The 24,163-nt window shown below is 39.9% G+C and overlaps 1 protein-coding gene across 2 annotated transcripts; it reads right to left on the reverse strand.

Annotated features, from left to right (window-relative positions):
• Positions 1 to 19,076: 19,076 nt before the first annotated feature.
• LOC308090401 (uncharacterized protein) lies at positions 19,077 to 23,313 on the reverse strand. Of its 2 annotated transcripts, XR_013933616.1 has the most exons (7): positions 23,086 to 23,313; positions 21,346 to 21,447; positions 20,317 to 20,415; positions 20,110 to 20,216; positions 19,808 to 19,891; positions 19,267 to 19,534; positions 19,077 to 19,218 (listed from the first exon to the last, which is right to left on the reverse strand). XR_013933616.1 is itself a non-coding variant. In XM_080435559.1 (6 exons), the coding sequence occupies exons 1-5, from the start codon at positions 23,309 to 23,311 to the stop codon at positions 19,853 to 19,855; spliced, it is 573 nt and encodes a 190-aa protein (XP_080291685.1). In that variant the 5' UTR covers positions 23,312 to 23,313; the 3' UTR covers positions 19,077 to 19,534; positions 19,808 to 19,852. The 2 variants fall into 2 exon arrangements, 1 of the variants encoding a protein (XP_080291685.1); XM_080435559.1 differs by having other exon boundaries at positions 19,077 to 19,534.
• Positions 23,314 to 24,163: the final 850 nt, after the last annotated feature.

Here is a 24,163-nt window from a genome sequence, read left to right on the forward strand (position 1 = left end):
GGTGTCTTCTCACAGACCACCCCGGCACAGGCTTCTCATCTTCCTCACAGCTCAGTGAGCTCAGCTCAAGTTCAAAGAACTGAGACCTCTCAGGACTGACTCTCAGAGACACTGGAAGAAGAGAGAGAGAGAGAGAGAGAGAGAGAGAGAGAGAGGGGGGGGGGGGGGGACACTTCATCCATCTCCATGACGATAATATGAATATGATCACTAATTAGCAGTGGTTGAAAAAGTACTCAAATGTTTTACTAAGTAAAAGTATCAATACTGCAATGTAGAGGTACAAGTAAAATTGCGGATTTCAAAATTTACTTGAGTAAAAGTACAAAAGTATTGGTATCAAAATGTACTTAGAATACCAACTTAGATCTACTTAGATCTACAAGCTCACAACGCATCACGATGCGACGCGTTGATCTGCTATTTTCAAATAGCTTATGTATAAAATAGGGCTGAAGTGGTTAATGTATGTTTTATGATATAATAATTGATAATTGCAAAGTAACTAGTAACTAAAGTTTTCAAATAATTGTAGTGGAGTAAAAGTACAATATTTGCCTCAGAGATGTAGAGGCAAATATCTATATATCTACTGTATATAGAAGTAAAAGTACAGAACATTGGAAATACTCCAGTAAAGTAAAAAATATCTCAAAATTGTACTTAAGTACAGTACTAGAGTAAATGTACTTAGTTACTTTACACCACTGCTAATTAGCGGCGGTGGACAAAGTGTATTCAAAAGTACACATTACAAAGTACATTTTCAGAAATTGTCTTAACATTTTGAAAATATCAGATCTACAAACTCACAACGTGTCGAGCTGCAACACGTTGTGAGCTTGTAGATCTGATATTGTCACAATATTTGTAGTGGTTAATTCATAGTATATATTTTTGTAAGTCCCAAGAGGACCTTCACCTATAAATGTAGTGGAGTCAAAACAAAGTTTTACAATACAATATTTATATTTTAAATGTAGAGGAGTGAAAGTCATCAGCTTAAAGAGGTGGTGCCATGGTTTTGCACTTTTTCTGTTTTTCATGTGTCTATGAGGTTGATAGAACTTTATGGTGTTTTATGTCTTCTCTGACTATTTGGAGTTTCTTCCTGGAGGCTGAAACCTTGAGGGTCAAACGTGCCAATAGAGAAACAGCGCTTTAGTGACATCACAAAGCCATACCCTCCCCCTCATTATCATAACACAACAGGTGTGGGCATGAGGAGGAGGAGGGACAAGGACAGGTGGGTGGTGCTAAGGTGGTGGAGGAGGTGCTAAGGTGAGAACCAGGTATACTTAATGAACTGGAGGCGTGTCCACATAAAAACATAATTTTAACAATTTCTGTACACTTTTTTGTTGTTGAAAAAAATCCTTACATAATAATAATACCTTAAGATCAGGTTTTAGGGTTGAAAAATATCATGGCACCCAATCTTTAAGTATAGTACTCAATTAAATGTACTCTAGTTACTGTCCACCTCTGCCAATTAGTGCCCCAGTATCCACAAGGGTTGCTATAGTTATAGTGCTCCATTCAGGTAGTGTAAAAGTGATTGGCATGAATAGCTTGCCTCTCATGAACTGATTGACACGTTTTCATCCTATCTGTTGTTTAATGAAAGTAAAATCATGCGAACTAAATCTGTCAAACATATTCCCTAATAACAACATATGGATGTCTAGTGATCTGAAGGGCTGCATTCGTGAGAAAAAAATTGCTTTTAAAAATGGTAATGTTGAGTTAGAGAAAAAAGATGTGAATTAAGATCTAAACTGAAACAAGCAAAAATAGATTACAAAGATAAAGTTGAGTACCAATACTTTTCAGGGAATGCCAAGAAAGCATGGAAAGGTTTAAATGTGATGATGGGCAGGGAAACGAAGAAAAAGCGTACCCCCCTGTCGCACCCCTCTCCTTCTTTTGCTAATGATCTAAATATCTTTTTCAGCCGTTTTGATAAGAATGACTTCAGTGCTGAGCGTGATAGTGTGTGTATGTCCATTCCGGAGTATGTCCCAATCACACTCAGTGAAAATGAAATTGTAGCTAGCCTTTCCTGCATTAAGCCCAACTCGGCCCCTGGGCCAGATGGCCTTAGGGCGGTTTCAGACTGGATCCGTTTGAATCGAAGCGTTCCCGAGTACGCTTGGCTTCTCCCAGCTGGTCAGCATTCACACTGGCCAAAATCCTTTCGTACTCGACCATTTAATTTAGCAGTAATGGTAAATATGTGCCTCATGGGGGCGCTGTTGACTATGGGGCTTTGGAAGAGAGAATGTCATTTACAGAAGAAAAGTCACTCTAGAGTGAATAATAAAGTTTGACTGTGTTCCTGACGTTGTCTTGAGGTATAATAACAACAGATCAACAATACACAACCAAAGCAGTGTGTGCACTGGTCTTTGAAACCTCGAAATGTAACGTCGTCTGTTAATATGATATTAGCGTCACGGACGCATCCTTGGTATGACGTCACGGACTAACCCTTGGTGTATTTATCCTTATAAATACGTTCGCCACACATGTGTTTTTTGTTTATTATTTTTCATGGCTCGTGCTACTCAAACACTAGCGGGATTATTATTTCTTGTCAACATTCAAGTAGAACAATGAGAAGGTATAACCCAGCTAAAATAATGCGTCATTATAACAAATATATAAATGATATATGATTAGCAGTCCAGTCTGTCCACTTCCTTCTCTTGGTACGGATGGATTCACACTGCCGCGTTCCGTTCCCGACTCCGCAGCAATCGGACCCGAGACTACCTCCCCAGGTGGTTTCGAGTACGGTACGGTGATGCGTTACGGGGAACGGTTCGCTACGTTCACACTACCACAACATCTGCCATGTGGTCTGGAGTGCGCACCCGGGACCTGAGTGTGAAACGGCTCTTAGAGGTAGAGTGTTGAAAGAAAATTTTCATGAACTTAAAGGTATTGTGTTGATGCTATTCCAGTATTTGCTTGACTCTGTTAAACAATGCCCAATTTATGGAAAATGTCTTGTATTGTGCCTCTCCCCAAGAAGCCTGGAGCCAATGAATTAAAAGACTTCAGGCCCATTGCTCTTACTTCCATTTTGGGAAAATGTTTTAAAAGAGTTATAAGCAGACAAATCACAGCCATGGTTTCTAACAGCTTAGATCATCTCCAATTTGCTTATAAAAGTCAGAGAGGAACTGATGATGCTACTATCAGTCTGTTTAACACCCTGTCAAAGCATCTCCAAGTCCCCTTCCACTTTGCCAGGGTCCTTTTTATTGATTTTACCTCTGCTTTCAACAGCATGCAGATACACACCCTTCTGCAGAGACTCATTGACATAGGAGTAAATGGAGGTATTATCCATTTTGTCAGAGACTTCCTCTCTGACCGTCAGCAACAGGTCCGTGTGAATGATACTTTGTCCGACATCACTGTGCTTAACACCGGTGCTCCGCAGGGGACTATCTTATCCCCCTTACTTTTCTCCTTATATACGAATGAATTCCAATTAGATCAGGATATATTTCATTTGTTCAAATATGCGGATGATATGGCCCTGGTTGCCTTACTGAAGAAGGGGGACACAGCGGGGGAGGAAGCATACAGAGTACATGTGTCATCTCTTCAGAACTGGTGCGATAAAAGCTCCTTAGGGATCAATGTGACCAAAACAAAATAACTTGTCATTTATGAAAAGGAACCTGTGCAGTCCATTACAATTGGTGGACAAATAGTGGAGGTAGTAGACAATTTTAAATACTTAGGCACATACAGTATATTGACAGCAAACTCAATTTCAGTGAAAATACTGACCAGATTTTAAAAACTTGTAACCAACGCCTCCACCTACTACGCAAGCTCAACTCCTTTAGAGTGAGCAAGCATATCATGGAAACAGTCTATAAAAACCTGATTGAGGGAATCTTAACATGGCAATGTGGTATGGCAATCTTAATGTAAAAGGTAGAGGCAAGCTGCAGCGAATAGTGAACCTAGCCTCAACAATCATTGGGAAGAGACAGAAACATTTAAGCTGTATCTACTTCGTAAAAAAGCTGTCAAGATAGCAAACGACCCCTCTCATCCACTCTGCAGGGAGTTCGAACTACTTCCCTCTGGTAGGCGGTATACAAAGTACCAAAAGCTAACCATAACATTTTAAAAAAATCCTTCATCCCTAATGCCATTAAGGCACTAAATGATACAATGTCTCACTAGATTTGTTGTTTTTTCCTTTGTATTTGCCACTGTTGTCCTGTACTTTTCTTTTGCCATGAGAAAATAATTGTGTGTTGTTGCTGTTGTTGAAACTGTTTTTTTTTTTTTACTGTTGTTGAGACCGAAGACAAATGTCCACATGTGGACAATAAATGAAACTAACTAACTAACTAACTAACTAACTAACTAACTAACTAACTAACTAACTAACTATTTAAAATGCTAATACACTATTCAAATGGTCAATACTGGCTCTTCTCTTTCTATGAATCCATAACAATTAAACATTCATTTATTTGTTCAGGTGGATTGTGGTGGAGTTTGAAAATCCATGAATTCACGTTTACTGTGTATTAACAGGATGGTTGGAACACATCAGAAGGCTTGTCTCACACTACCCATAATGCAATGTATTGAAGTTGTCTCACCATCTGTTTGAACAGGTCCAGAGAAGACGAGGAGATGCAGCACTGTGGAGACAGACAGACAGACAGACAGACAGACAGACAGACAGACAGACAGACAGACAGACAGACAGACAGACAGACAGACAGACAGACAGACAGACAGACAGACAGACAGACAGACAGACAGACAGACAGACAGAGTTAATGAGAGCTGTATAGTACTGTATGTGATGAAAAGAGATACTGTATGTACTCATTCTAGATCTTAGATCTTATAGACCAATTATTTGTTTACTAACATTGAGACTGGACGCACAGGTGATTGTTTCACGCAATCAATTCTCAACCTGTTGTTTCTGGGTGCGCTGGTTTCAGCACACCCCAACCTCCTCTTGTGTGTTGGCTACTGCTAGTGAGGCGCGTCCTAGCGAGACCTGATAGAATGGGTTTCATTGCACGCATACTGGTTCTTATCAGTGTGACGTCGTCTGTTAAGGGGTCTATTTGATCTTATCTAATCCAGTGTTTTTCCAAGTTCATGTTTCTCTTTTATTCACACATTCTCTCTCAGATGTTCTAAGTTCATCTCTCTGCCTCCATGTCTAAAAACATATTCTTCCTATCATATAACAGCCTCTTGTGTCTAACATTATCAACTTTATTTCTACAGGGAAGTTTGACTGAGCACAAACATGCACGTCTTTTCAGTGCTATGAGCATCTGCCAAAGGGAGCGAAGCCTAGCCTGGTTCCATACCATAGACCCCCGCCCACTCTCTGAGTGGACTGCCCTTCTTGGTCTGGTGTAATGTGAACCTAGGATTTATTCGGTACAAAAAATACCGTCCAATGAGAGTCAGAGGTGGGGTTGTGATTGGTTTACGGAAATTCTAAACCAATTCAAATTGTTTAGGGAAATTCTAATCCCCTCCCCCTTGTAATCGCCTACACTGGAGCCAATGTCAGACTGAAGCTCCACGCAGCTTCAGTCTGATAATCAGGCTAAGCGAAGCCCAGTAGAAGAACACCTAGTTCATCCACAACACCAGACCAGTATCTTCACACACAGGACCAGAAACAACGGATGTAGGTACCAGTTTCAGAACTAAGTTTAAGACAAAGAGGTGATGCATTGAACAACAGGCGATACACAGTATGTGTGTGTTGTAAAACTAACTGAGTGGATTTGGTTCCATTACAGATGGAATCATTTTAGCATCATTTCTGCTTCTCTGAGTCCATAACCACTTAAACCCTATAGCGTTAATAGGTTAATAGTGATGGGGTAAGTCTTTGTCCCAGGTCTGTTTAGTTAGATCTGGACAGTCTTAGATGAGCTCTATAATAAACACTGACAACGCTTTTGATAACCATAAAGACACTGATGAAACGTCTTAACTGTAAGTATTTAATGAAACAATACTAAAATACTTTCAAGTCACCTATAAGGACCCTTTAAACTCATAGTAAAAAGCAATCAACACAATCCTTGATTATACTGCTACAATTGAGAAAATGACAATAAAATGTGGCCTTCAAATACAGTATGTGTCATAATGTTGTTTAAAACCTGGGTCCTGACAGGATGAGTGAACCTCAGGCTGACTAACGTTACATCTAAACCTCAGAAACAGTCATTTGTAGTTGAATCATATTTTTCAGCCTGGGCCTCCATTTGCTCCAGATAAAAAACACTAAACCATCCCTCCAACACTTTAATAACAGTACTTCTCTTACTCTGCACCTGTACTTTAACTGCTGTCCTGCCTCTGGTGTCTGAATTTTCCCCCCACGGGATCAATAAAGGTCAATCTAACAAAAATGGGGACTTATAACTCGTCAAATAACTGTAAATGAAAATGAGTGCTGATGAAAATAGCCAGTGGTGGAAAAGGACTCAAATACTTAAGTAAAAGTATCAATACTGCAATGTAGAAATACTGTGTTAGGGCATGGTCACACCGCACATTTATTTTACCTACTGTATGGGGCGGAATCTGCCAATGCTTTGTCAATGCAAATGTGTGGATTCATGGTCTTGTGCATCTTTCACTCAAATCCACGCATTTGCATTGACAAAGCATTGGCAGATTATTTTATTTTAGGTAAAATAAAAAAAGTGCGGTGTGACCGTGCCCTTAGAAGTAAAAGTCCAGAATTAAACATTTACTTGAGTAAAAGTACAGAAGTATTTGTATCAAAATGTACTTAAAGTACCAAAAGTAGAAAGTACTCATTGTGCAGAATGTCCCATTTCACAAGTTTTCAAGTGTATAAAAGTACTTTGAAAATAGCAGATCTACAAGCTCACAATGCGTTGCATCTGCCTCCACTAAATACATTTGAATGGTTAAGGTCAACTAGAAAGGAAATGAATGAATGAATGAAGTACTCACATGATATTATAAAGGTGGATATACATTTCATGGTGACAAACTTAATGACTGTCTGCTACATTGTTTGACACAGACCCCTCTGCTTCTGGTCGTTGGCTTAAGCATCCTTTTCCTGCTTGGTAAGACACACACACGCACACGCGCGCGCACGCACGCACACACACACACACACACACACACACACACACACACACACACACACACACACACACACACACACACACACACACACACACACACACACACACACACACACACACACACACACACACACACACACAGACATACACACACACACACACACACACACACACACACACACACACACACACACACACACACACACACACACACACACACACAAGTGGCACCCCAAGTGAACAGACACATGCGCATTAAACCAGAAGTGAAGTTGGTGTAAAGTAACTAAGTACATATACTCAAGTACTGCACTTCAGTACAATTTTGCGGTATTTGTACTTTACTTAGTATTTCCAATTTCCAAAAGGTTTTACTTCTACTCCACTTATCTCAGAGGCAAATATTGTACTTTTACTCCATTACAATTATTTGAAAACTTTAGTTACTAGTTACTTTGCAGATATAAATTATTACATTATAAAACATACACCCCTTTATCTCTCTTATAGGCTATTTGAAAATAGCCGATCTACAAGCGGCTATTTTAAGCTTGTATATCTGCTATTTTCAAACATTTTAGTACATTTACTTTTTGTACTTTAAGTACATTTTGATACTTGTACTTTTACTCAAGTAAATTTAGAATTTCAGACTTTTACTTGTAAGGGCGCGCTCTCACCAAAAGTTGGCTGGCCGCTGTTAAACGCAGGTTGTCCACAGTTTTTTGCAGCCAGCGGATTCTAAAAAAACGCTGTGACGCACCTGTCACTCACATTCAAGACCGTCCCCGTAGCCCGCACCGCCTGCTGCCTTGAGCACCATGTTGCTTCCTGAGTCTTGGGACGGTCCGCCTTTGACTCACCCGATTGGACAGAGGGAGAAAATCAGCTCCTGCCTCCAGCAGTTTTATGCTTTCAATGGACAAGTCGCGTAGAGCAGATAAACGCAGGGTCTGCGCGACAAGCGGAAAAATCCGCTCTTGTCAATGCAAATGCGTGGATTCTGGGAAAAAATCTGCAAGACCATGAATCCACGCATTTGCATTGACAAAGCATTGGCAGATTCTGCCCCAGAGGTAAAATAAAAGTGCGGTGGGAGCGCGCCCTAACGGAGTACTTCTACATTGCAGTATTGATACTTTGACTTAAGTAAACCATTTGAGTACTTTTCCCACCACTGCAACAAACACACCTCCTTGTTACTCTCTTTTCTTTTACGTTCCAAGTTGTTTCTACGAACAACTGTGCCTCCCTGTGGTGGAATTCTGGATCAATCAAGTAATTGATGAGGCAATAGGAGTCGAGACAATATTCTAGGTGGTGATGGTATACTTTAATGTACATTATTTCATGGGGAGAAGTACAATAACACTCATGTCGGTGGTAAGGTAGTTCTACCAACGAGCTCAGGGCTCAAACCATAGTTATACTAAAAGGACAAGCTGAACCATAACAGACAGGCTGTAACAAAAACAATGCAGCTATCAAGCCTAGCAGAGACATCTGGCTGCTACAGGCAAGCACATATCATGTCATATCATAATGTATTATATAAGTTCTATAAGTGATGGTAAAATATAAAGGTTAAATATAAACAACCATAATAACAATATAGTATAATTCTTCTGCACTCCCCCTACAAGCATACAGCAGAAAAGGGCATCCATTCGTCAAGATATTTTATTACTTATACTGTAGACCCAGGCGTCCAGGAAATAAATGTGACCACATCCTCTCACCCCCCTGTTAACAGCCTCTGACTGATGTGTGAGGGCAAAGGATTCTCGCCGCCGTACGCTTGTTTTGCTGAATAATAATAACAAGACTTTTGAAATATAATCATAGAAAAGCCTAGCCGTCTCTGCACCCACACTAAATGTTCATGCCTTAATAAGCGACCCCTCTCAGCCCCAGCGCCTCTCTAATACCAGGAGGTGGGAGTTAGATTGGATTGAAAGCCCAGCCAGGCTCCCGGCTATCAAACACCCGCCACACAAACGGTGAAATTGAAGGACCATCAGATCAGCGGCATGCATAATATACAGAATGCAGTGAGTGGATGATAAACACAACTTGTCACAGTTTAGATCAGTCGTTCTCAAACTTTTTCATGTCAAGGACCCCCAAATTAATATGTATTAGGCCACGGACCCCCATCTGAAAATGTTTTGTGTCAGGGACCCCCAGAAGAGAAGATTTGAGTTAAAAAAATCTAAATTATTCAAAATCTTTCAAACACTTTCAAGGTTTTTTAAAAATGTTCAAAAATAGCTGATGTACAAGCTTGTTTATCTGCTATTTTCCAACGCATACATTGACAGTGATGCTTGTATTACCACATTTTGCTGGGGACCCACCGCTGGAACCCCCTCAAAGACCCTTGGGGGTCCCCGGACCCCACTTGGAGAACCAAAGGTTTAGACACCTGCTTGTGGTGGATTTTGCCTGACTCTACCCAGAGTTATGCATCTTTATCCAAAAATATTCATGGCATGCCCTCTAGAAATGAAATACTCACTAGGTGTTAAGCTGCATGGTAAAGGCGAGTTTAAAGTTGATGTTATTATGAATGTATGTTTATAAATGTTTTGCTTTATAGTTACCGACTCAAACTAAAAGGGTATTACTTTCAAGTTCATATTCATTAACCAGTATATTAACCATCTTTTTTCCTCACTTCACTTCTTCACCGGAAATGTACTCAATAACCTCTCCCCTCTTACTGTATGTCCTTATTTCCAATGTTCAGTTTTCTGTTAGGGCAAAATGGCCATCATGGGAATATGGTCAATTATGTGAGCACTGCCTTCGGTCGTTGCTTTTGTAGCCTACAGTACATGGTTGAATATCTCCTCTTCCATGTTAATGGAGTACCATTAGCAGTGGTTAGAGGACTCTGTCATACTCGTTAACAAACCACACTCCCTGCTGTGTAATCGGCTTGTAATGTGTGCCCTGTGTGATTTCAAATGACCACACTGCATTATACTCTGAAATAGTTTTTATTTTCTCTCATGAAGCAATAATTTAAATGCATGTGGGTAGCATGCCAAACATGCACACGCACAAACAACTATGTACACATGCGCTTTTATTACAATCCTAATACACATTTGTTTTGTTGGAGCATTTCTCGGCGTACGCCATATTTTATCTCCATTGCATTTTTTTTATTGAAAGTAGCCAAAACAATGCATTGTTTTGTTATTTATTTAATTAGAGTAGCCAATTATTTTTTACAACCTTTTTCTCCCAAATTTAAACTTTTATGGCAATTATTTCCTCCCCACTCAAATGTCTGTGTTGTCACTGCTGTTGTATCCTACTGACTCACCTGCCAGTGAGGAGCCCTCACCGGGAGGACGTAGTAGAGCCTTCGTTCGTCCTACTAACTCCTCCCGCCCAACACTCCTCGCTGACAGGTGCCGCCCCCTGTAGGAGTACGTGCAATGAACGATATACTGGCCAATTGTGTTCGCATATAGACGCCCGACAAAGCCGGAAAGCACCACGGAGCGGGGATTCGAACACACAACCTCTGTAGGGACTTTACCACTGCGCCGCCCTTGTCCATTGCATTTTTTTTTAATAACCTTCCTCCCTCTCCCCCCTCACAATTTACAGCACATTTTTATTATCTCTTACTTTCCTTTGTTCAGTAATATGTTACAAAGCAACCATCCAAATCAAATTCCTTATTCATTTATTTCACCGGGAGTTGAGTAATATTTGACCAGTGAGAGTCTAAACTTTGACTCGAGGTATAGGCAACTGGGGTTGAGGACTTTGTCCACCACTAATCATCATGATAACCAAGGGGAAAGAGCATGTCAAGCCATGGAATACATGCTTTTTGCCAGACCCAAGGGGTCGGGCTTACATGAGGCTTTGTACCTGTTTCGTCCATACATGGGGCATGGTCACTTTGTCCTCCGGCCCCAGCCAAAAAAAAGTCTGTCACTTTGTCCTCCGGCCCAGCCAAAAATAATTCTGTCCCCCTTTCGTCCCCTTTCGTCACGAACTATTCATGACATAATTATTATGTCACAAGTATGTAATTAAGTAAAGCTCATCATACTAGAACTTCATTCTGGGTCTGGCAGAACCAGGTCTCCTGGTCTTGTTAATCACCACATATACCATTATTTGGAGCGATACAAAGTTATGGGAGGACAGATCAATCTGTCACTCAAAGCAGTACGTGGACACTCAGCTCATCAAACACAATCACCACCAAGTCCATAACTCTACTACAATTATTTGAAAACTTTAGTTACTTAGTTACTTTCTAGATTTAGATTATTATTATAAAACATACACTAACCACTTAAGCCCTTAGTAGCTATATTCTTCAGCTATTTGAAAATAGCAGATCAACAAGCTCACCACGCAACGCGTGGTGAGCTTGTTGATCTTCTATTTTCAAACGATTTATATACACATTGAACTTGTGAAATCAGACATACTGCATAATGAGTACTTTTACTTGGTATGTTTGTATTTTGTTTTTACTCAAGTGCATTTTTAATACCAGACCTTCCCTTGTGACAAAGTATTTCTACATTTTGGTATTGATCCTTTTGCTTGAAGTAAAACAGTGTGTGTACTTCTTCCATCTTCCACCATGCACCGTAAAACACACCTCTATATCTCACAGGAGGATTGGTCTCACACCATGTCCTGTCATCCTCATCACCTGAGCCTATAATCCTCCTACACACCTCCACACCAATCTATCGCTTCATCTCACCTTTCTCCTTCCTTCCACACAGCGAAAAACCTCAGAAGAGTGGAAGAAACGGACCATTTGGTTCCATTTGGTTCCATTTGGTTCCATTTGGTTCCATTATTTACAGTTAAATTAGTTAAATTAACACCACTAAAAAAATATGACAAAAAATGTTTGTCGACTACCTTTTTTCACTGACGAAAACTAAACGACGAAAACGTTGACCATATATATATATATATATATATTGACAATTTTGTCAACAAATAAAAACTAGACTAAATGTTATAGGGAAGGTCTGGTGGTGAAGAGATCCAGTAGAACTAGTCATTTTATGCTTGGTTGTGTGCAAAATAGCTGAATACTCCGAATAGACAAAGCCGAATAGCCAAATAGCCAAATAGCCGAATAGCCGATCTTGTACAAGCTCACAACGCGTTACAGACGGGCTATGAGCCTGTAGATCGGCTATTTTCTGTTGTCGGCCTACAAATCAGGCATTGCGATGCCATCATCGCCAAAATAAATATTTGTTGACTAAATAAACTGTAGATTTAGTCCATCTTCTGATATTTTGATCTTATGATATTTAGTCAACTAAAACTAGACTAAAACCAAAACATTTCAGATGACTAAAATATGACTGAAAGTAAATGGAATTGTATTCAACAGACTATGACTAAAACTCAATAAAAAATGTGCTGTCAAGATTAACACCGATGAACCCTGAGCATTTTACTGTGCAGGTTACACCATAATGACTGACTCCCTTCTCAGAGCAGTTTAGGGGGTGTTTCAGGTCAATTTGACCCAAACGGCTAACAGGAGTTTGAACATGATCCCACCTCACACCTGCTACCCCCGTGTCTCTATTCTCAAATCGCATTACACTGAAATGAAATTTATATTGGTTTCATCTGTGAATTCATGAACCTCGATGAAACAGGCCCTGTTGGCAGGCTGGGTAAACACAGCTGCAGCTATTCAAATATAGTTTAGTGGGTACGTTTAGAATGAGATGTAGCCTACCAGAACCACACGCGCGTGCATGTGTCCCCCTTGGTTCTCAAATGCCCTCTGCGTCCTTGGATCTGGCATCATATTGTTTGTATAGTTTCAATGTACATATTATTTATTGATATTATAATGTTTAGACTGATGCTAGGTTTTTGGTTTACCTATGATCCTAGATCACTATCTCTATGCATTATATGTATTTTGTCCTTGCTTACTGTAAATCGCTCTGGATTAAAGAGCATCTGCTAAATGCCTAAATTGTAATTGTAAATTGGATAAAATAAGAAAGCAAAAATTAAGTGTGAAGAACTGTTTGAGGGCTCAGGGGGAAAAAACAACCTTCTGTGTCATTCTCACCTGCCTGATAGTCACCTGCTTTGCATAATCCCCATGGCGATTGAGTGTAATTCAATTTGAGTCGGTGAATAACATTGGCAGGCCTGCCTGTGTCAACACAGAGAGTCTATGATAAGCAGAGTGTCAAAGCTTCCCCATAGTATATTCAAACATGAACCACTGGAACGCAGACCAATGTCAGCAGTGTTGCCATGTCTACTTATTATAAGCGACTTTGGGCTTATTTTTCTGTAAAGATGCTTGTAATTGTTGTGAGTTGCGTTTTTTTGGGCTTGTTTCTAAAGTGTTGTTGTTTATTTGGGCTTGTTTCTAAAGTGTAGTTGTTTATTTGGGCTTGTTTCCTGATGTCGTTTAAACCAGTGGTTCTCAAACATTTTCATGTCAAGGACCCCCAAATTAATTCTGTAGGCTTAAAAATCTAAACATATTTTGTGCCAGATTTGTGTTCTTAAAATGTTTTTAAAAATATTCAAAAATGTTTAACTTTTTTGTCAAGATTTTCTTTTGGAAACAGCAGATCACAACGTATCGCGACAAGTTGTGAGCTTGTAGATCGGCTATTTTCAAATAGCCAATGTATATGTTTAAAGTGCTCATGTGGCATAGTCGCTTATTTTGGGCTTGTTTTCATAGACCACGTTGCTTACTAACACGACTCGTGGCTCTACAGTTTTACGCTCCCACTAATGTCTCCTATAAAGGATCCATTACATCGTCATTGTTAACATATTACCCCGGGGGTTATTTTCACAGACAGGTCATTATCCTGCCATTTCGACTTTGCCAGAACTAAACGAGTTAAAAGACACAATTGCCAACATGTTGTATACACTATATATATCATTTGAAACACCCAGAAAAAAGACCCAGCATCCTAATGATGTGTGACAGAGTCATTTCAGCCGGGTGCTGCTTGCACAGCGTGCGGAGGAAATGGAATCCAGGGAGAAATAAGTCACGGTCTGATCCAAAGATATTCTCTCACAGCAAGTAAACTGAACTGGATGTCTCCATCCACTGGTCTGTGGCTCTCCTCAGTAAAAATGAAATAACCAATATAAGAAAAGAAAAACCATGAAGAGAAGTCCAACACGCTTCAGCCAGTTAAAGGTATCGATGCTCAACTTAAAACAAATTCTCGTCAATTTAGTCCAGTGAGGAGCCCCCACCGAGAGGATGTAAAGTCTCCTACACAACACAGGTGCAGCCCCAGCCCGTAGGATTGTGTGCAGAGACAATTATCACTCTCCCCGCCCGGCTGCCCCGCCCCTCCCCCGAACAATTGTGTTCGTACTGTATAGACACTTGAAAGAAGCCGAATGCACCACGGTGGATTTGAACCCACAACCTCTGAGGTGGTGGGCAGGGACTTCACCACTGCACCACCCAAGCCCAGAAGAGACAGCTTGAATAAGAAAGAACAATACCTTGGTACTTCAGAAGAGACTACCCAAATCAGTGTCGATTTCGTCGACTAAAAAACTATGACGAAAAATGTTCGTCGACTACCCTTTTTTCACTGACGAAAACTAAATAAAAACTAAATAAAAACTAAGCTATGATGACTGAAACTAAGAATAAATATATTGACAATTTCGTCAACAAATAAAAACTAGACTAACATGTTAGTGAGGGATTAGTGGAGAATGGATCCAGTAGAACTAAAAGACAAGTCACTTTATGTTTGGTTGGTTGCACTCGGGTGTTGCGCTCTGAGAATAGCTCGATCGGCTATTTTCAGCATGCAACCAAGTGTAAAATCAGCCATTACGACGCCATCAAGGCACCGCCAAAATACATTTTAGTCGACTAAATCAACTGTAGATTTACTCGACTATAATCTGATGATATTTAGTCGACTAAAACTAGACAAAAACTAAAAAATTTCAGATGACTAAAATATGACTAAAACTAAATGGAATTTTATTCAAAAGACTATGACTAAAACTAAATCAAGTTTTTCTGTCAAAATCAACACTAACCCAAATGCAATACAACACTCGACGGGGTCTGCACATTTTATTATTTTGCAGGGGGGACTGATGTTTCGACTGATGTTGCGTCGATCAGCTATTTTCTACTTTTGTGTGACACTCTAGTGCAGTATGACAAGGTAGGGCATTAATTTCCGGGAAAAAAAAACATACAAAGTTAGAATATGGAGACTAGAAGTTATCTGCCCGACGACAGCAAGGATATATTAATTTAACATTGAGGATTCCGCAGTGATGTACTGCACAGATTGGATGTCAGGCTGATGGCAGGAGGTGACAGCAATAACGCTGAGTGACACACGTCTGTGTCATTCATCGGCCGCACGTAGGCGATGTGTTGTTGGGTACGACGTCACCGAAAAGATGAAATGAGAGCAGACTGAGGGTGGAAGATGGAAGCTGAGGCGGAGCAGAGTGGAGTGAACACAATAGATGAAAGAGGGCTAATGGAGAAAGACGCAGAGAGGGCAAGGTATCACATTATTATAGCAGATATATGAAAGAGCTCTGTGCAACCATAGAGAGAAGAGATTAGTGTGTGTGTGTGTGTGTGTGTGTGTGTGTGTGTGCGTGCGTGCGTGCGTGCGTGCGTGTGTGTGTGTGGGACAAAATGTCCCCACAAGTAGACCAGTGGTTCTCAACCTGTGTGTCGGGACCCCCAGGGTGTGTCCCCACATGATTTTGGGGGGGTCCCCAGATGACAGTGAAGTGACAATTTAAGGACTTTTAAAATCTTTTTAATACATAAGAAAGAAAAGTAAAAAGTGAAAATAGCAGATCTACAAGCTCCCAACACCTTGCGATCTGCTATTTTCACAATATTTATCTGTGGAACCGAGTCAAACGAGTGAGGGGGTCCCCAGTTCAAACATGATTATTTGTGTCGTGCACCGACACCAGCCGGAAAATAGCCGATCTACAAGCCCACAACAAAAATAGCCGATCTACAAGCCCAGAACGTTGTGGGCTTGTAGATCGGCTATTTTCCGGCTTTAGGCTTATGGTTAAAAACTGGCAAAAGACACTAAAAACTATCATTCCTAAAATCACAGTCTTAAAATGTTGATGTCCTCACAAGTAGGCTAATGCAAACCTGTGTGTGTGTGTGTGTGTGTGTGTGTGTGTGTGTGTGTGTGTGTGTGTGTGCGTGCGTGCGTGCGTGCGTGCGTGCGTGCGTGCGTGCGTGCGTGCGTGCGTGCGTGCGTGCGTGCGTGCGTGCGTGCGTGCGTGCGTGCGTGCGTGCTCATGTAGAGTACGTGTGACAGAACACAGCAGGTCACCAGACATAAGAGCTTCATCCTCCACTTCAACCAGATTATTTCTACATGACTGGAGCTTGTCTCAACTCTCCAGGCACGTCTCTGTGGCTGATCTGCTCTCTGCTCCTAAATGTTAGGATTGGCTCAAATGCACCCAGGCCTGGCAAGCAGTTTGTAGTAAAAAGAGCAAGCAGTACACATGGGGATTTGGCATTGGCCGTGAAGCAAAATGTCCCAGGTTCAACTCCTGGCCATGGCAATGTGTGAGGTGTCCCTGAGCAATAATGCTAAAAGGATAACACAAAAAGTCCCAGGGGCTTGTTTCCATTGTGGTCCATTGAACTCAATTAATCAGTAATAGATACAATACATACAATACAATAGAAATACAATGCAAAACAGATTGGAAGTTCACACTTTTGGGGCGTGACATACATTATAGACATACAGTAGGGCTGTTTTCTTCTGCTGCCGTGCAGCTGTGCGTTATGTGTTACATACATATTTGTGAGTGCTGATGACAAAATGTGCTATTATTGTGCCTCTGAAGACTTTATAGTTGAGCACGCCAGTTACAGTACCCTAAAACCAGACTTTTATCAGGAGAGGAAATGAAAACAACCTAGCTAGCCCTTTGTATTGAATGGCTGTTCTGGACAAAAATCAAACCAAATCACCCTAGAGAGATGGAAAAGGGAAGCTCAATCATTTGACTTTTGTCCAGACCACCTCATAAAGTATTTGCCACTTAAATGGAAGCTCACACCTGCACAGAGCAACAGTGGTGCGGCCAAGGATATACAGTAAAAGAGAGAAATTATGTAGCCATAAAAATGGCACTTTCTCCTATGAAGGCAATGGAGAAGGTGCTCAGGCACCAGTTGGCTCCTATGTGTGTATGTCCCTGCTTAGGGGTGTGTGGCGGCTTAGCCACATAGACCATGTTCTTAGTGAGTGCAAGGACCCTGAAATTTCATCAGAAAAAGTGGAGTTAAATTGTATTTGAGGACTAGACAATAACATGTCATTATCAGCGGTAAATTGTGTCAGAGCCTGTTTCTTTGACACTATGTTGTACACACAGGGTCACATGGTCAATATGCTGGTTTTTAAATGCTTAAAGTGTCCAACTCTGCAACTCAATTCAACCATCAGAGGTTGTCTTTCTCATGTTTGTTTTGCTTTGCTTTCTCTCGCTACTGTCACCACCATTATTCCCTTTTATTGGCCATTGGTCATACTGAAAGGGGAATTAACGTCTCCATTCTCTTGATACGATGAATTTTCCTGACAGTAGCCTACAGCAATATTAAGATGTGTATCATGTGCAAGTTTACATTTGGGAAACAATTACAGAAATAACCAACGGTCTGCATGCATGTCATCTCTAGGGTTTTGAAAACAGGCCATTGATTTGAAAAAAAATCTATTTTTCAAAATGTTATTGGTTACTTGCAGTACGGTCAGTCATTTGTGGTCAATATGCTTTTTTTCCTCAAACAGTTCAGATCAGAGTACAACACACAGAATGCAACAACACACTTTATTGATCATTAAAATGGAACAGATGGCTAGATTCCTGTTCTGCACATTCTAGGTTCCCCTTTAACATCATGAATAAAATATAGATTATGCATTGTAACACAACGTAAGGTAACTTAAAGTAAACGTATATAACGTAACATAACGTAACGTACAAAGCAGACAAGCCAAAGCAAACACACAAAACTAGCATTCATAAAAAAACTACCCAGCCCAATCGCCAGAAGAAACGTTACCTTCCATGCATTTCTGCAAACAACTGATACAGTATGTTGCATCTCAACGTTGGCACAGTATCAGCAGGTATCCCTGAACGAGGCGCTAGCCGAGTGAATGGACAGATTTAGTGGTACATTGAAACATTTCTTTTAACTGATTAATTAATAATGATTAAGTCAACATGGTCCACATCTAGACACATAGACACAATGTTTTGGCATTAAAATACCCCCGAACAGATGGCTAGATTCCTGTTCTGCACATTCTAGGTTCCCCTTTAACATCATGAATAAAATATAGATTATGCATTGTAACACAACGTAAGGTAACTTAACGTAAACGTAAATAACGTAACATAACGTAACGTACAAAGCAGACAAGCCAAAGCAAACACACAAAACTAGCATTCATAAAAAAACTACCCAGCCCAATCGCCAGAAGAACGTTACCTTCCATGCATTTCTGCAAACAACTGATACAGTATGTTGCATCTCAACGTTGGCACAGTATCAGCAGGTATCCCTGAACGAGGCGCTAGCCGAGTGAATGGACAGATTTAGTGGTACATTGAAACATTTCTTTTAACTGATTAATTAATAATGATTAAGTCAACATGGTCCACATCTAGACACATAGACACAATGTTTTGGCATTAAAATACCCCCTGTTACAACATCTTTTGCGATTTGCAGAAACAGTTTTCTCTGGATGAACTACCACATGCAAGCACACTGATCATGTACCACAGTGGTTCTCAACCTGTGAAGTGACAAGATTTTTAAGACCTTTTTAATACCTCAAAAGATACAAAAGAAAGAAAATAAAAAAGGCCATTACTGCATCAAAAGTACTCAACAAAATATACTATAAAGACTGATCAAATATTGGCCAAATTGTCAAAGAATATGAGAAAGAGGCAAACATTTTGAAAATAACCAATCTACAAGCTCACAACGCCTCGTGTTGTGAGCTTGTAGATCAGCTATTTTCACAACATTTACCTGTGGAACCGAGTCAAACTAAATGTAATGCCTCAACTCCTACAATTCCAAGTGCTTGTCAGGATGTGGGGTCCCCAGTTCAATTATGATTAATTTGGGGGGCCGCGGCCTAAAAAGGTTGAGAGCCACTGATGTACTGTAGCTGTACCAACACAATAACTTCCACAGACACAGTGGTTAGTTTCAGAACACCATCTGACATTCGATCCACTATTTGGGTTGATTCTTCCCCTTTATTTCATTCTCATCATCGTCCTCATCCCTGGAAAAATATAAACACTGAATTAATTACAATACATATACAATGATCTTTTGTTCTAAATCTTTATTCTTTTTTTTATCATGACCTCACATGATATTCTAATTAACTGGATAATGAATTAGACAACAGGTGTAATTGTCTTATTGACAGGGTGGTTGATTTAGATTTGATTATAGCACATTTAGAAAAATGTAGCAGAGAGATAATGTACTTAAAATATGTTTGTTGGGGTGAACAAGAGAAGAATGAAGGGGAAATAAAAAGAAGTCTTACGTTGTTGGGGTCTGTGGTGTTCCATATTCATCGTTACAGTGTTTGTCAGTCACTCAGTGTACGGTTTAACCAGTCAATAAAGTCCTGGACAGAAAAAAACTACTGATTACTGCACTGCAGTACAAACTGTACAACATATTATGCGGAGAATTGTACTGTAAAAGCTTGCACTCACTCACACACACACACACACACACACACACACACACACACACACACACACACACACACACACACACACACACACACACACACACACACACACACACACACACACACACACACACACACACATACTGTACCTGTTCTTTGCCTTGTATGACCATCAGGTCAGATTGTTTGTCTTTACAGTATTGTCTGCTCTTCTCACTGGGTGTCTCCTCAGCAGATTTCTGCAATCCACATATTGCTAATAACAAGAGAATACAATTAGAAACTGCTCAGATTCATGACAAATGGTGAACAATATTATATATATATGCTGTAATAAACAGTGATGTCTCACTGACCAGAAAGAATCCTCTTCAGATCATCTCGCTCTGCAGTCATGCTCTCACATCTGGTCTTCTCTACGTCTTTGGCCAATTTGTTTTTGTTGTTGATTTTCTCTTTAATTAATTAAAAACATTTGACAATCAACAAATTGATGAGGAGTTTTACATGCAACTTTGTTCTGAGACCAAGGGGGGCCTATTTTGGGGAAATGCGAACCGACGTGAAGCGCAGTCAACGGCATGGTGTGTTAAAGAGCACTGCACTGTGCAATGCATGTCACACAGTGTCTTAGACAAATAGCCTCAGATATGTACATCTCTCCCACAATCAAACTAATGCCCTTGTGTGGGAGGTGCAGAATCAAGCAAATAGAGTCCTCAATAGCAGATTATGTCAAAATATCTTGGGAAAAGAGTACATACAGGTAATACATCTGGCACTGGTCGTATATGAGAAATGATTCCCACGGTAAAGCCCATTTCATATTCACCAATAAACATGGAAAGACATCCACAATCCAAAATGACCTCTTAGCACGATGGGCAGGGTCCACATGGACATATGGACCCACCTCCAGACACCTGCCTTAGAGGTCCATACAGCACAGCAGAAATTTTTGTGTCCATGCGTACCTGTCATAACACATGTCTATAAAATGGGGTTGGTACGCTGACTACGCTCTCAGTATGCTTTTTGAGTAAAATGGATTCTGAAAGGCAAAAGCCTCCATACATCTGTCTGGTCTGCTCCCTGTTTTAAACTTGAGAAGTGATGTGCATCGAAGTAGTAGGCCAGTATAATAATCTATCTAGTTGACTGATCAGAAATCATTTTATAAAGGAGTAACTGATATAGATAGTATGCCTTCAATATTCTCCATGCATGGCACTTCACCTACAGAAAGTTTCAATGCACCCGTCCGTTGCGTCACGTCACTGCCCCACAATAAGGCCCAAAGTATTTTGAGCAACAGCCATCAACACTAGTTTTGGAAACAAATATAACATGTAAAGATAAGATATTGTTTATAGAATGACACTCACGGTGTATGATCAGGCCAATGATGATAGCCAATATGATCAGACACAGCAGGCCCAGGCACCCGGCAGCTTCTTTGGAACGATCCTTCTTTGACCCACCAGAGACTGAAAATCACAAGAAACACAAACCTATGAGGGTACTTGAGAGGGTTTCAAGAGTTTTCCAAAATAAGACATTTAAAATAAGTGAAATATTTTAATAAGTTGTTTACGCTTTATTACAGATAACAAGTAACTGATGTTCTCAACTGAAAAAATGATATCAACGTAACAGCAATTTACAAAAAGAGTAGTTTCAGTTTGTGGGTGTTAGCTTGCTAAAGATGACAGGGGCAGAGCCTCAAAAGTCAATTGATAGTGCTTTGTCTTTCCATCTCTGCGATTTGGCTTGCCTTTTGTCAGAAATACATCATATTTGAGGTGAATTCAAGTCAAGTCAATTTGATTTATATCGCTGAGTCAGAACAAAGGTTATCTCATGACAATTTACATATAGAGCAGTTCAAGACATTCATTACCCCTTCACAATTCATCATTACCTCAAGACAACTATACAATACTTATTTTCAATCATGATATACACGATGCTTAAAATCTTCAAGGTATTGCTTCTTTTTTTGTAGGTTACACAATTCAGTGCACATGGAAATTGTGGCAAATCCTATTGTATGTGAATAAATGCAAATGTCCCTTTAAAAACGACCAATAAAGCAACAATGTTCATGTGAACAGTTGTTGAACTCTCTCTGCTTGGTTGGTCATTCAGAACGATGCATTCCTTCAGTAAAATAAGTCCACTGTTCCTTCAGTGCGGAATTCATGAAGAAACCTTAGCTGTAGCAGAAGCAGTGGTGGTAAAAGTACTATTTTTTATTTTATTTAAGTAAAAGTATCAATACTGCAATGTAGAAATGCTCTGTTACAAGTAAAAGTCTGGAACTCAAAATGTACTTAAAGGTAGGGTAAGTGATATTTTTTGGTTAAAACAAAAAGCATTTTGTTAAAAGGTTAAAACACTATATTCTGATATTGCTATAGAGTGTTTTTTCAGTAACAGATGTCTCCCTGTCTCTCCAGCTCTTTAATAAACAGAAAATACATTTTCCGGTAGGTGTCAAAATCTCAGCCAATCAGGAGAAAGTACCCATTTTAAGCTTAATTTGTATAGTGTTCCAGTTCCAATTTTGTCTGCTCATTTCTTAGTGTCATCACTTCCAATTTCACTTGTTTAATCTGTATCCTGATTGAGTTCTCTGTCCTGGTTGGATAAAATTGGAAATGAAACTGAAACGAAAATGCATTTTCTGTTTAATAAAGAGGTGGAGAGACAAGGAGACTCCTGTTACTGAACAAACACTCTATAGCAATGAGTACTATCAGAATATAGAGCTATTTAACACTTATTTTAACCAAAGCAAATTGTACTCTAATGAGTACAAAGTACTCATTATGCAGAATGTCCCATTTCAAAGGTTTTCAAATGTATAAAATGTGTAAAATTCCATTTGGAAATAGCAGATCTACAAGCTCTTAATGTATGTTTTGTAATAATAATCAAAATCTACAAAGTAACTAGTAACTTAAGTGTTCAAATAATTGTAGTGGAGTAAAAGTACAATATTTGCCTCTGAGATGTAGTGAAGTAGAAGTAAAGGTACTGAAAATTGCAAATACTCCAGTAAAGTAAAAGAAATCTCAAAATAAGTACAGTACTTGAGTACATGTACTTTACATCACTTTTACCTCCATTCTGCCCTTGTGCTGTGTGCTGCTGTACAGCCTCCCGCTGGGGCCCCGGGTCAGGGGCGTCTGCAGAGACGTAGATGTCTACCATCCTCTCCTCCCTCTCTCCTCTGTCTTCCTCCTCTCCTCTCTTCTCCATCTCCACCTCCACCTCCACCTTCCCCTGACCTCGGCCATATCTGACCTTTTTGGTCAGGTCTGGCTTGGCGTACACGTCCTCGGTCATCCTACTGTAGTCCATCTATACAAACTGCACTCGCTGTACGACTGGTTGGAAAACAGAAGTCACAAATGAGGAAGATTAAACTGTTAAAAAGCTTATCAACAGAACCTAGCAAGTTCACACTTTTGTGGTGTGACGTGCATAAGATAGACATCTAAGGCAGTTTCCTTCCGCTGCTGTCCGTTAAAAGTGTTAATTATTTGAGATGATTTGCTGATGACAAGGCTTTTGAGTTGAGCACGCCAGTTACCTTAAAACCAGACTTATCAGCAGTGGTGGAAAAAGTACCTCAGCTATTTTACTTGAGTAAAAGTAGCAATACTACTGTGTAAAAATATTGAAAAGCCTGTGTTCAAAATGTTACTTGAGTAAAAGTACAAAAGTATTGGCATCAAAATGTACTTGAAGTACCAAAAGTAAAAGTACTAAAATGTTTGAAAATAGCAGATCTACAAGCTCACAACGCGTCGCATCGCGACGCGTTGTGAGCTTGTAGATCGGCTATTTTCAAATAGCCTACAGTAGGTATAAAATAGGGCAAAAGTGGTTAATGTGTGTTTCGTAAAATAATAATTGATATCTGCAAAGTAACTAGTAAAAGTTTTCAAATAATTGTAGTCGAGTAAAAGTACAATATTTGCCTCTGAGATGTAATGGAGTAGAAGTAGAAGTATTGAAAATTTAAAATACTCCAGTAAAGTAAAAGTACCTCAAAATTGTACTTAAGTATAGTACTTCAGTAAATGTACTTAGTTACTTTACAGCACTGCATATCAGGAGGGAAAAACAAGACAACCTAGCCTAGCCTTTGTGTTGAATGGCTGTTTTGGACAAAGGTCAAGCCAAATCACACTG

This window comes from Gymnoscopelus braueri (assembly GCF_963280865.1).
Source record: "Gymnoscopelus braueri genome assembly, chromosome: 8".
NCBI lineage: Eukaryota > Metazoa > Chordata > Actinopteri > Myctophiformes > Myctophidae > Gymnoscopelus > Gymnoscopelus braueri.